The following is a 13029-nucleotide window of genomic DNA, read 5'->3' on the forward strand; positions in this document are numbered from 1 at the left end:
TTCATAAACACTACACAACAGTGCTGCTTTACAGGTAAAGTATTACCCTGTGTTAATGTTAAACTTTAATCACCACAAATATTACTAAACTGGAATGTACAAGACTGCAGCTTGGTACCTTGTACAGTTACAGTAATGCTGTGCCTGGCAAAAAAAGCAACATAATTGTCCTCTTGGTGTACTAAGTACAACTTGGAATGCAATGCTGCCTAGTAAACTAATGTGAATTAACTTCTACAAAAGCAGGAACATGTCTGTAAATGCCATTTTTTCGTGGGAGGCATGCACGGTATTGCCCCAAGCAGCTAGATATTAAAGTGACACTAAATTCAGGAGTTAAATCTTAAAAATGCATTCACGTATCCTAACTATTAACAAAAATGTATCTTATTTGTGTATCACTCAGCTGTAGATCCTCAAATCATCTCTGACTTGGAGCTGACACTGTTCTTCCTTCTGGAGGGCGACTATTTTTGTTTCCCCATGGTCCCTGTGTGTGTTGTAATGTAGCCACACACGTACACACAGGTACTTGAATGCATTTTTAAGATTTAACTCCTGAGTTTAGTGTCACTTTAAAGTACATGTTTCCTACATCAATCTCAGAGAAGATCTGTGTGGAGTATCCATTTAAGTACTCATCCGTTCCACAGCCATGGTATTTTGGATGGATCAAGAGCTGAAGTCACAAATGAAAACCGAGATTGTTGTTGGTACATTTAAATTTAATGACTGTGAGATTTCTTCTATGAGAGATGCATTACGTGTACCCATACATATATCTGGAAGCATATCTTTTCCTGTTTATTAAGTAAGTATTTGAGTAAGAAGTTTCACAAGTGGCTTTTATTGCTCCTAGAGGTATTCCCAAAATGTCAGAATGTGTCTGCAACGAAATTCACATCCAGTCATTGACCGCTAAGTTAGGAATGCACCATCAATCTGTTGTTGAGTGGTTCTTTCATCGCAGTCATCATTAGGCATTTGCTAATCTCTAAGTAGCCATTATTACAGATTTGACATAAACAAGAGGTTAGCGTGTGGCATTGTTGCTTATGGGTGGTGGGTGAGCAGATTACATGTCTAAAGTCCACCTTAAAGGAAAACTATGGGGTTAGGGCTTTTCCCCATAGTTCTCAGGGTAACGGGAGGACACAAACTAGCATCCTCCCGTCACCCTAAGCTCAGTATACCGCGAGCTACAGCCGCAACTGAAACGGATCCCGACAATTATGTCTGGATCCGCCCAGCTGCGTGACAGCTGGCTCTGCTTATCTAGAGGCAGAGCCAGCTGTACCCACCTCCTCCCCCGTCCGTTCCGCCAGTCAGCGCTGGAGGATCGGAGCGGGAAGGGGGGAATCCAGTCCCTCCTAGAGCCGTGACAGGAACGAGGAGTGAGCGAACGCTGGTATGTGTGCGCTCACCTCCCGATCTACTGAGCTGACCTGTGACAGTTTCATTGTCGCAGGTCGGCTAGAACTATGAGGATGAGTGAAAAGCACTCACCTCATAGTTATCCTTTTAAAGTGTATTTCCACATTTGCAGCTAAATTGGGATAACACCTCTTTTATGTTTGTTATATGTTCCCATTCACATAGCATAACTTGGAAAAAAAATGCTGCTTATATTTTAATTGCTACCTGGTTTCCTCCCTATGTAATACAGGGCCGGCGCTAGCGCAAGGCAACATGGGCACTTGCCTTACGGCGCCAGGAACAGGGCGGAAAATTGATAGTGACAGTCGCCCGATCGAGACCAGCGTGTGGGCTGCCGCTGTGGGCGGGCGGCATCTGAAGTACGAGTCCCCGCCGGGCCGCAGCGGCACTGACCTGTGCAGTCACCTCAGTGACTTGGCTACGTCCTCCTACGTCAGTGAGTGACGTAAGTGGCCCCGCCCCTGATTCCCCTGGCCGCTCAGCCGCATGTGAAGGAGCGAGGGCTGCAGCCAGGAGGCGGAGCAACGGACGGACCGGACCAGCAGGCAGTGCGGCGTCATCCTGGAGGCGACGGCGACCTGTTGAGGGACTTGGGAGCCGCTCGGTGCACACATTTGGAAGTTGGAACCGAGCGAGGAGGCGTTTTCGGTTCACCCTCTCATGGTGACCCACCCCAGACCAGACACATCGGAGGACTTGTATCTGGATCGGTAGCTGGCTGAAGTGGGAGCGGTATGTAATGCAACAAAGACAAAGTGCACGTGGTATGCTGCATTGTATTGTATTATTTTGTATTGTATTGTGCATTGAATATTGTATTTTGTATTGACAATACACAATACAATACACAATGCACAATACAATACAGTATTGTATTGTGCATTGTATAATATATTGTGTATTGTATTGTGCATTGTATAATACACCGGCACAATGCTGAATACCAGCAGCTATAGAGGAACAACAAATCCCAGCAATAATACATTATACAGGCTGGTTAATATATTATTGCTGGGATTTGTTGTTCCTCTATAGCTGCTGGTATTCTCCATTGCGCTGTATAATGTATTATTGCTGGGATTTGTAGTTCCTCTATAACTGGTCAGTGGTAATCTGCATTGCGCAGTATAATCATTATACAGCGCAATGGAGAATACAACCAGCTATAGAGGACTACAAATCCCAGCAATAATATAGAGCTGCAACAATTAGTCGATTAAAATCGACAATGGAAAACGTTGTCAATGTTTTTCATGGCAGGGGGGGGGGCGGCAAAATGCACCATCGCATGAGTTGGCAAAAATCCTTGCACCGGCCCTGTGTAATATTGTAGAGGGGGCTGTGTAAAGTTATGTTTATGCTAATGAACCCTGTCTGTACTGTGCTGGCAGAGATCATTATCAGTTGTAAACTAAATTTAAACACTGTCTGTCCCAACACAGAGTTAAAGGCTTCTAGGTATTGTAGGTTAATGAAAGGAAGCTCAGTCTGGCCCTCTACTTTCACTTTCAAACTCCTCAGAGTAGCCTGGAATCTGCACAAAGGCCTCTAAAATATATGATTTTTTTTTTTTTAACCACTTTTTTTAACCATAGGCAACGCTTTAAAAGCTGTTAACGCTTATGAGTTTAGTGTTATCAGTGATTGATGGCCCTAGAATTATTGCCCTCACTATGACGTTCGCGGTGATATGTAACAAGTTTTGCGTAATTGGAGAAATCATTGTATTTGCGTGTAGGGGTACCTAACGCATTTTTTGCGTATCTATGTGGGGGTGGGGGACTTTAAAACATTTTTGTGGGGTTTTTTTGTGTGTGTGTAAATTGTATTTATTTTGTGACCAATGTTGTTGTTTTTTTTTTTTTACTTTTTTTTTGTTTGTTTTTACACTTAACGATAAAGTTATCACATAGGGGAATAAGAATCCCCCTATGTGATATCAAATTACAGTGACAGGTCCCCTTTATGGAGACATCAGGGGTTTCTAAGACCCCTGATGTCACCTAGGGACCCCCAGAGAAGCTGATGAAGCACAGATCTGCTTCATCAGCTTCTCTCCGGTTTCTGTGTTTCTGTACCCTAGAGTGACAGAGGAATGCGGAAGTGATGTAATAAACATCACTTCCTGCATTCAGAGACCAGGGAGCAGAGCGGAGGGAGATTGTGTACTGACCTTCCTCCATTCTCAGTGCACAGAGCCACATCGCCCATCCAGGATCGAGGCCCGGAATCGTGGAGACGGCGACCACAAGGAGAGAGAGGTAAGGAGGGGGGAGGCGAGACATGCATCGTACAAGCGATCGGGCGTCTCTACAGACGCCGGACCGCTTGTATGTAAACGGGCATCGCTGGCTGTTTACAATTCTAGCGGTTTCCCACTCGTGTGCACGAGAGCACGAAGGACATCTAAAGACGCCCACCCGCATCCAGCAGACTGCCGCCCGGCTGTTTCTGTACGTTCGGTGGATGGTAGGTGGTCAAAAAAACTTTGGGTTTTTGTTTTTTTTACTGTTTTTATATGTGACATTTTAATTTTTTTTTGGTAACTATAATTTTTTTTAACCTTTTCTCACTTAACCTTATTGCTATCACATAGGGGATAACAAGCCCCCTATGTGATAGCCAATTTACTGTGACAGGTCCTCTTTATGGAGACATCAGGGGTCTGTAAGACCCCTAATGTCACTTTGGGACCCCCGAGAGAAGCTGAGGAAGCAGAGATCTGCTTCACCAGCTTCTCTCCGGCTTCTGTAGCCGAAGAGTGACAGATGAATGCTGGAGAGTCACAGATCAATGCAGGACTGATGTAATATGCATCACTTCCTGCATTTCCACAATGGGGAGGAGATCAGAGGGAGACTGTGTACTCATCTCTCCTTGATCTCCGGTCACAGAGCCGCTGTGCCAGTGACGGGCTCGCACTGGGCACAGCGGAGCTCGGGATCGCCAGTGCCGACTGCAATGGTGGGGGGAGGTGCACACTCGCACGCATATTACAAGCAATCGGGCGTCTCTACAGATGCCGGAATGCTTGTATGTAAACAGCCATCGCTGGCTGTTTACATTTCATGCAGACTTCCCGCTTGAGAGCACCGCCTAACGACGGCACGAGCGGGGTGGGAAAGGACATTTTAAAAACACCCATCCGCATTCAAGAAGCTGCCGTCCAGCCGTTTAACTACAACGGCTGGACAGCAGGTGGTTAAAAGATAATTTTTTTAGGTACTGTATGTAGGAATGTGTGTGAATAGGAACACATAACATATAGAGGATTTTCCTCAAATGTTACTGCAAAACGTGGAACTACACTTTAGTTGAAACCCCCCTCTGAATATTGTTGCATCTTGCTATAATTATTATACAGGATTTATATGGTGCCAACAGTTTGTGCAGCGCTTTACAAAATAGGGGGAGACAGTACAGTTACAATACAGTTTCAGTACAATAGGGTTAGGAGAGCATACAATCTAGTAGGAGGGGCAAGTGATACAAATGGTAATAATTCTTTAGATTGAGTTAGTGGAAGAAGTAAAAGGACAGTTATGTTGAGGTAGGATAGGCTTCCCTGAAGAGATGAGTTTTCAATGATCGCCTAAACATGGACAGAGTAGGAGATAAGCAGACAGGTTGGGGTAGAGATAGGGTTGCCACCTGTCCGGTTTTGACCCGTACAGTCCGGTTTTGGTGTGTTGTGTACGGGTGCCCAGCCAGCGGGCACCCGGAAACAAGACACTTAGTGCCGACACCGGCACTTTACATTTTCTGACAGGTGCGGCTGCAGAGGTCCTTGTCAAGTGTGATTCGGGCCGGGTTTCAGGCAGATGTGGCTGCTCGCGATCGCACTTGACAAGGATCTCGGCAGCCACACACGTGATTGCTCCTCCTCTCTTCTATCTCTGGTGATCTATCTCATAGAGAAGAACGAGGAGACATTCTTCTCTATGTCATAGATCACCAGAGTTAGAAGAGCAGCCGAGCTATAGATCCCCAGGCAGCTGAAGGGAAGGCATGAAGAGGCCGGTTTACAGAAAATAGCTGAGTTGCAGGGGGAACGAAGATTTACAGGAGACACCCGACACCTGCCTCTGGACCCGCCCGAGTGTCACACAGCCTGCCCGAGTTTCGCACAGCCCGCCCGAGTGTCACTGTCACACAGCCCACTCGAGAGTCGCCCAGCCAAGTGTCACTGACACACAGCCCACCCGAGTGTCGCACAGCCCACCCGAGTGTCGCACAGCCCGCACAAACTACCAGGCCACCTGAAGACATTACTCTCTCCTTTATATTCTCCCCCTAACAAAATTTGCTGCACACGGTGCTGGAGTGTTCGGGTTTCACTTGAAAAAAAGGTGGCAACCCTAGGTAGAGAGTTCCAGAGGATGTGAGACACTCTGGAGAAGTCCTGGAGGCGAGCATACAAGGAGGTGATGGAAGAGCTGGAGAGTAGAAGGTCTTGGGGGGAGCAGAGAGGATTGTTTGGCTGATATTCTGAGATGAGGTTGGAGATGTAGTTGGGGGCAGAGTTATAGATGCCTTTGTATGTTGTTGTTGTTAGTATTTTTTTAATTTTATACGTTGGGCACTTGGGAGACAGTGGAGGGGTTGGCAGAGGGGGGCGGCAGACACTGAGCGGTTGGTAAGGTGGATGAGTCTGGCAGCAGCATTCATGATAGACTGAAGGGGGCTAGGCTGCTTAGTGATAGGCCAACAATGAGGGAGTTACAGTAGTCGAGGCGAGAGATTACAAGGGAGTGAATTAAAAGCTTTTTGGTTTCGTTTGTTAAAAGACAAATTTTATAAACTTTACGTAGCTTGAGTCTGCAAGATTTGGATAGTGATTTAATGTTGGGCTGAAAGGAGAGCTCAGAGTCAAGGATTACACCAAGCACCCTCGCTTGAAGGGAAGGGGTTGATTGTAGTGCTGTTGATTGTGATGGAGAAGTTGGGGGAGGGATCACAGAGAAGAGGAAAGATTAGCTCAGTTTTTGACAGATTGAGTTTGAGGTAGTGGTGTGACATCCATGCTGAGATATCAGTGAGTAGAATAGTGATATGTGAAAGACACAAAGGGGGTGAGCTGATGAGTGGAGATCTAAATTTGGGTGTCATCAGCATAAAGATGATAGTCTCCCATGGCTTCCAATATCAACTGGTCCAGGGAAGAAGTGTATATGGAGAATAGAAGGGGCCCAAGGACAGACCCTTGGGGGACCCCCGTAAAGAGGAAGAAGAGAGGAGGAGGTAGAGTTGTAGGTGAGACTGAAGGTGTGCTGCGATAGGTAAGAGGTGAACCATGAGAGAGCAAATTCAAAAAAGAAAAATGGAGAGTTGAATGCTACCTTTTATTGATTAACTGAGTAGATTACAGTTGCATGTCCAGCTCAGGACTCCTTCTCCTGGAGATGGCGTAATACCATAAACTGAAATCCATGCAATCACAGCGAGAATCCAACCTTTGAAAAGGTTATGACAGTAGTACATGACTGAAGAAAGTTAGCTAGGTGTATAAAATAAACTGGTGTATAAAAAAAGACTGCAGGAAAGGAAAGAATATGTGTTGCCCAAAAATGCAATCCGTGTATGTGTATATATATATATATATACACAATACGAGATAAAATATCACAGCAATGTGGTCATAAAATATTGTCATAGGCAATTTACTGGCCTTCAGAATGGTAACATTCTTATGTATATAACTGCTTGTCAGGCAAGTTTCTGATTTTTTTTTCATAACCTCTGCATATACTTTGGTGCCTTTTTTAATACCAATAATTTTCAATATTTTATTTCAGAGTGGATTTTTACCAAATGTTTTCAAAGTATTGGCTCACAGACCAAGCGAATTCAGAGCCTTTTTTGCCTATTATGATGTAATTATGAACAAGGAAACCGGTAAATACAAATTTATTAGGCCTTACAATGTCAATAAGAATTGCTTGTGTTGCCTACACTCAGGTACACGTTCTATTCTTCAGCTGCTTTTTCAGAGAATGCTTGAATCAGCTTGGGTGTTATGTGTTTTCATTTTAGAAAATGTAAAGTCACTCAGCTTCATTTTGGGAAAGGTAATAAAAACATACTGCCAATCTCATTAATCTGATCATTCAGTGTCTATGCAAGTGACAGGACCATGTGAGAAACCAAAGGAATATTGCATGAAAAACACATAAGTTCTCATACTTGTCCATTGTGCAACTAGACTTTCCATCTTACTCAAAAACTAAGCAGCAAACCATTTAGGTGAAGTCTTATTTGCTCCTCATACACAACTGTTATCTGCAAGTATTTTAATAGTATGGTGGTACCATATGAATACAGGGTAATAATGTAACAGGAAAATATAAGACCTCCTTTGACTCCCATTATGTATTTGTCAGTGTATATAAACCTACAATCTATTTGTCAGTATGTTTGGCATCACATCTCAATTTATAGTTTTCTAAATTCAAGAGGGGGGGTCACTGCATGATTGTACCAGGTTACTGCACTACACTTCTACCTTTTCTACACTAATTCCAATGATTTTATGTGAGTTATGGTCATTATGGTTGCCAAGATGTGGCAGGATGCCGACCAGGGCATCCTTCGTTCGCTCGTCGGGACACTGGCAAGAGCGCCCCAGATTGCTAAGAGCTGGGCGCGGAGATGTCTATGCTGCCATGGCCGCTCTGCCACCAACCTACTTGACCCAAAGAGATGCCACCTGAGGAAAGAGCCTACAGCTGGCCATACACCTACAGATTGTCTGCAGATTTTCTATAGTCAGATGGAAAAAGTACAACAGATTCCTTCGTCTATGCCAAACTGTGTGGATGGAGAAATCTCACACTGGGCCAAGCTTCAGTATCTTGCTAGTCGGCTCCGCTGGCTGTCAAAATACCTGAACAATGCCTGCATCCAATCAGATTGTTCAGGTGTTTTGAGAGCCAGAGGGGCCGACTAGCAAGATACTGAAGCTTGGTCCAGTAGGAGATTCCTCCATCCACACAGTTTGGGGTAGACAAAGGAATCTGTTGTACGTTTTCCATCTGAGCATAGAAAATCTGCCGATAATCTATAGGTGCATGGCCAGCTTTAGGCTGCCTCTTTAAAGGGACAGCCCTGGCCGTTAAGCTGCTTATCAACATACAAGTGCCCAGATTTTTCCCACTGTCCTTGCATTTAATATGATTTTGATGTCTCATGCAACTTGTAATGTAACAGCACAGAAGTTAAAATTTACAGCCACTGGAGTTCGTGTTTCCATATTTTCCAGGGGCATTGTGACTGCTGTGACCTATGCTCGTATCTATGTCGATGACTATGTCACTTCAATAGTTTATGAAGAGGGAAGTGTCATTAGTGAGGTGAATGCCCGCTTAGACAGTTGTCAGCGGAACTAGCTTCCTCATTGTAAAATTTTTCCCTCACTTCCTGTTCTAGTGACAAACCGAAAGATTGGATTTTCTCACACTTTCACTTCTGGTGACAATGGTCATCAGGATAAATTGAGAGAATAAATCACCCCACTCTGGGCAAGCAATAAAAGCCTGGTAGAGGTTCTAACCACCTCAACACTATCCAAAACAAAAAAAAATCTTTATTAGAAAATACGTTCAGATTGAAAGCTTATCTAAATCATGTCATTCTTTCTTATATTCTAGTTTTTCTATAAAGCAAGAATATACAGATTACAATCATTATTTTTGTTGCAGGAAACCTAACTAAAGCTGACCGAGAGCTTATAATTGTGGCTACAAGTGCAAGTAATAAGTGTCCTTATTGTGTAACTGCTCACAGTGCATTGCACAGAATATATTCAAAGCAAAGAACACTGGCTGACCAGGTAATTCTAAAAAACATACTTGCAGAAATGCCTAATTTAGATGAATCGCTAGCTTTAATTGCTAAGATATCAGCACACTTTCAGGGCTGACCGTTTTATTGCTTAAAGTAGTATCACTGCATTTTGAAAATGTTTGTTAGTGGTTGCTGAGCAGCATTGTTGGATAGTTAACCCCTCATCCCTCCACTGCTATCTCACAATGCAGATCAGCAACCAAGGCACATATTTAAACAGGGACAAGTGCTATGTGCACTGGGTTCCCAGGGAGAGTTAGCAAGCATTTTAAACTTCTGGTGATAATACTATATACATAGAAAAGCCGTCAAAGTCAAGATTCAGGGAGTTTTTCATGTAAAGTGTTGTTTAGGCTTTAAGTGAAGTGTTATTAGGTTAAAGTAGTATTAAAGCTGTCAATCAAGCTGTGTGAGGGGGGTGGCCTATGGTCGCACACAGCCACTGCGGGAAAACACACGCACGGGTGGCTCTATAGAAGCCGCTTAGCTGCTGGAGACACCTGTGCAGTGGGCGGGGAAGACACTGATGCAGGGACCCACTAGAAAACGAGGAATTTAAACATTTAAAGAAAAAAAAATAAGAACAGACTGGGATACAATCTCGGCCTCCCTTGTATACAAAAAAAGGAAGGTTTAATGTCACTTTAAGGTTTAAGTGTAAAAGGTTAAGCCTTAAGCTGGCCATATACTTTTTTTATTTTTTCTCATTTGATTCTCCCATCCACATTAAGCAGCGTGTATGGGAAATCTGAATTTCTATCTGTTAGAGTAACAAAACAGCTGATTGTCTGCAGTCACTGTTCAGCAAAGAATTTTCTACCTGGCTCCTTTGACAAAAGTCAATTGACAAATAGACTTTTGTTGTGTTGGCAGGACTACCATCAGATCAAATAACTGCCAAAATTCAATGAGTGTATGTCCAGCTTTCGGGTCAGGTTGAGTGTTGCATTTCAGGAGTTAGTTTAAGGTTTATATTTAAAGCAGAATCATAGTGATTTTTGAAAACATTGCGAGTAGGAAGGTTTTTTTCATTGCAGGAGAGACATACTAAGCTGCCTTGGCAAAGACTTCCTTCCTTTCTTTCTGTTTGCAATCCTTTTAGTGTGTACATTGATCTGTGCATACATCTGCAGGGAAGTATGAACTGCTGAATGCATGTGCAGGAGTTGCATCATCCTGCGTAGGCCAGTCAAGATGGCCGAAGATGCCAAACTCAGGAGAAGCCGAGTAGAACATGTGGGCACTGATGAGGGGGATCATGGACATTACATCTCTGGAGTGCAGGTGAGTATAGTTTAGGGTTAAGTGTTCATTTTTGGGGTGAGGTCAAGTTTTAGGTTTGGTTAAGGTGAAGGTTCATCATCAGGGTGAGGTTAACATTATGAGGAAGTACCCAAATCAGTGTATGTAATATTATTCATACCAATCCTTCACAAGTGATGCATTCCACAAATGCAGAAGTCCTTCAGTCCATTCTCCATCTTCAGAATCTCTTCTCTTTTTAGGTGGTTCTTAATCCTGACCTAGCTGACCTAAGTAAGAGGCAGCGTGCCATGCTAGAGTTTGCCTTGGCCATCGCAAAACCGGAAAACATAACTGAATCACAGTTCCAGAAGCTAGAGGAACATGGATTCGACCGCGAGGACGCCTGGGATATTGCAATGGTTACGGGCTTTTTTGCTCTGGCGAATCGTATTGCTCACTTAACTGACTTGCGACCCAATGAGGAGTTTTATACCTTAGGCAGAATTCCAAGAGAGAAGTCTAACGAAAAATAATTAGTTACAGAACTGTTTCTGATCATGTGGACAGATTACCTCAATCTGCTTTATATGCTGATATCATTAATGCTCAGTTGTTAACTAAGCTGTGCGAAAAATAAAATCACACATATACTTTTGTATTGCAGTGCTAAACACTAATTTTGTATTCATGATTTACAGAACTCAACTCTGATTCTTCTAATTTTCTCTTGAAACGATTTTTGGTATGGGAGTATGTGCTCAGTCAGATAATGCAGATCTACTCTTTTACTACGTTTTCTTCTATACAGATGAAGCTTTAAAAAGCAATGTATTAGAGATGTCCAGATACCAGTTCAAATACCAGTGCCGGTACTTGGCATTTTCATGAGAACTACCAGGGTTGTAGCTGGGACCTGGCTCTGGCGCTACACCACTGTCCTGAAATCATTAGTCTGTATTGTTTTAGAAAAACTGTCACATGACAATAAACAAAAATTTATCAGTACTTGTATCTGTGAGTACTTGGACGAGTATCAGTACTTGGAAAAATGGTATTGGTGCATCCCTAATATATATTTATTAAAAAAAATAATGCATTAAAATGGGGATGTACAAATCCCAAGAGCTCCGTGTGCTCCTTACAAATGACAGCTGCCTCCTAACTTTTGAGTTTTTCTCTAGTCTAGTCTTGGAGCTGGAAAAGTATTTGTACATGTACCAAGTACGGGACTTGGTATCTGAACATCCCTACTGTGTATGTATATCAGTAACTGTAGGAACTAGTGAGCTACTGTAATTGTCATTTATTTGTCATAGTGTGTTATCAGGTGTGCAGAATACGAGATCTGTGTCACTAAGTAATATTAAAATAGATAGCCGATATCACTTCCCTTTACTGAATGAGAAATATACTTCAGTTGACAACATTTACATAAAGCAGGCAGATTTTCATAGTTTTAATATTTTTGTCAGAGTAACTCCAGGAATTAACAAAATGAACCCTAGCAGTGGGGCTACCCCTGCACTGCAAGGATTAACTGCTTGTTTTGGTCTAGGGGCTGGATTAAGGAAGATATACTCGCATGATCCTCGATACCGCCAGTCTGCTAGACCGGTCCCAGCAGCCTCTTCTGCCCCGGGCTCCAGCGGTCCTAGCCCTGCTGATGTAATCTTGGCTAATACAGTCCATTCACCCGCATTAGATGTGAAGATGCCGAGGGACATGCCACAGCCAGAGAGGAGGTGAGAGCTGAGTGCTAGAGATGGGTAGCTCATGAGCGATCCGGATCTATTGAGCGGCTCCCTCAGAAAAGTGCAGCTGCACCGAGGATCAATGGACTAGTGGTTAGTGCTTCTGCCTTTCAGCACCGAGGGTTCCTGGTTTGAATCCCAGCCAGGTCCCTATCTGCAAGGAGTTTGCATGTTATCCCTGTACCCTGGTTATCTCCCACACTCCAAATACATGCTAGAAGGTTAATTGGCTCCTGTCTAAATTGGCCCTCATACGTATGCATGTGAGATAGGGACCTTTGATTGTAAGCTCCTTGAGGGCAGGGACTGATGTGAATGTGTACGATGTAAAGTGCTGTGTAAATTGTCAACGCTATAGAAATAACAATAATTTAAAAAATCTTCTGTATTCTGGCCCCCTAGACCAAAGCAGAAAAAAAAATTTTTTTTTTTTTTTAAATAAAAAAAATTGCCATTGCTATTTTTTTTTTAAATACTGTTATGCACCCCTGCTGCCTTCAATTCTTCCGAGTCACTGAGCAGAAGCAAATATGCAGATCCAGAAAGTGAGTAGTCCTTATCAGCATATTTATCTAGGCTTTTGAGCCAAAGTATTAACATAGGAGGATCAACATGACAGCTGGGTAACTAGCAATTGTAGAAGAGACCAACAATAGCATACTTCTCCCAAGCACAGCTTCCTCACTCATTGCATATCATAGCCCTCTTCTGGGAGTGTCTAATTACTCTCTGTGCTGGCCCAGCTCCTTCGCCC

General features: G+C 43.3%; 1 protein-coding gene across 1 annotated transcript in view; it reads left to right on the top strand.

The window, feature by feature from the left end:
• LOC108785907 overlaps window positions 1-11151 on the top strand; it is a 17156-nt gene extending 6005 nt beyond the window's left edge. The window contains exons 3-5 of the mRNA XM_018555092.1: window positions 7233-7332; window positions 9135-9265; window positions 10785-11151. Coding sequence (XP_018410594.1) covers window positions 7233-7332; window positions 9135-9265; window positions 10785-11057 — 504 coding nt within the window. The 3' untranslated portion in view covers window positions 11058-11151. The remainder of the gene's footprint in view (window positions 1-7232; window positions 7333-9134; window positions 9266-10784) is intronic.
• Window positions 11152-13029: the final 1878 nt, after the last annotated feature.

This window comes from Nanorana parkeri, unplaced genomic scaffold (genome assembly GCF_000935625.1).
Source record: "Nanorana parkeri isolate BGI_ZX_2015 unplaced genomic scaffold, ASM93562v1 scaffold183, whole genome shotgun sequence".
Taxonomy (NCBI): domain Eukaryota; kingdom Metazoa; phylum Chordata; class Amphibia; order Anura; family Dicroglossidae; genus Nanorana; species Nanorana parkeri.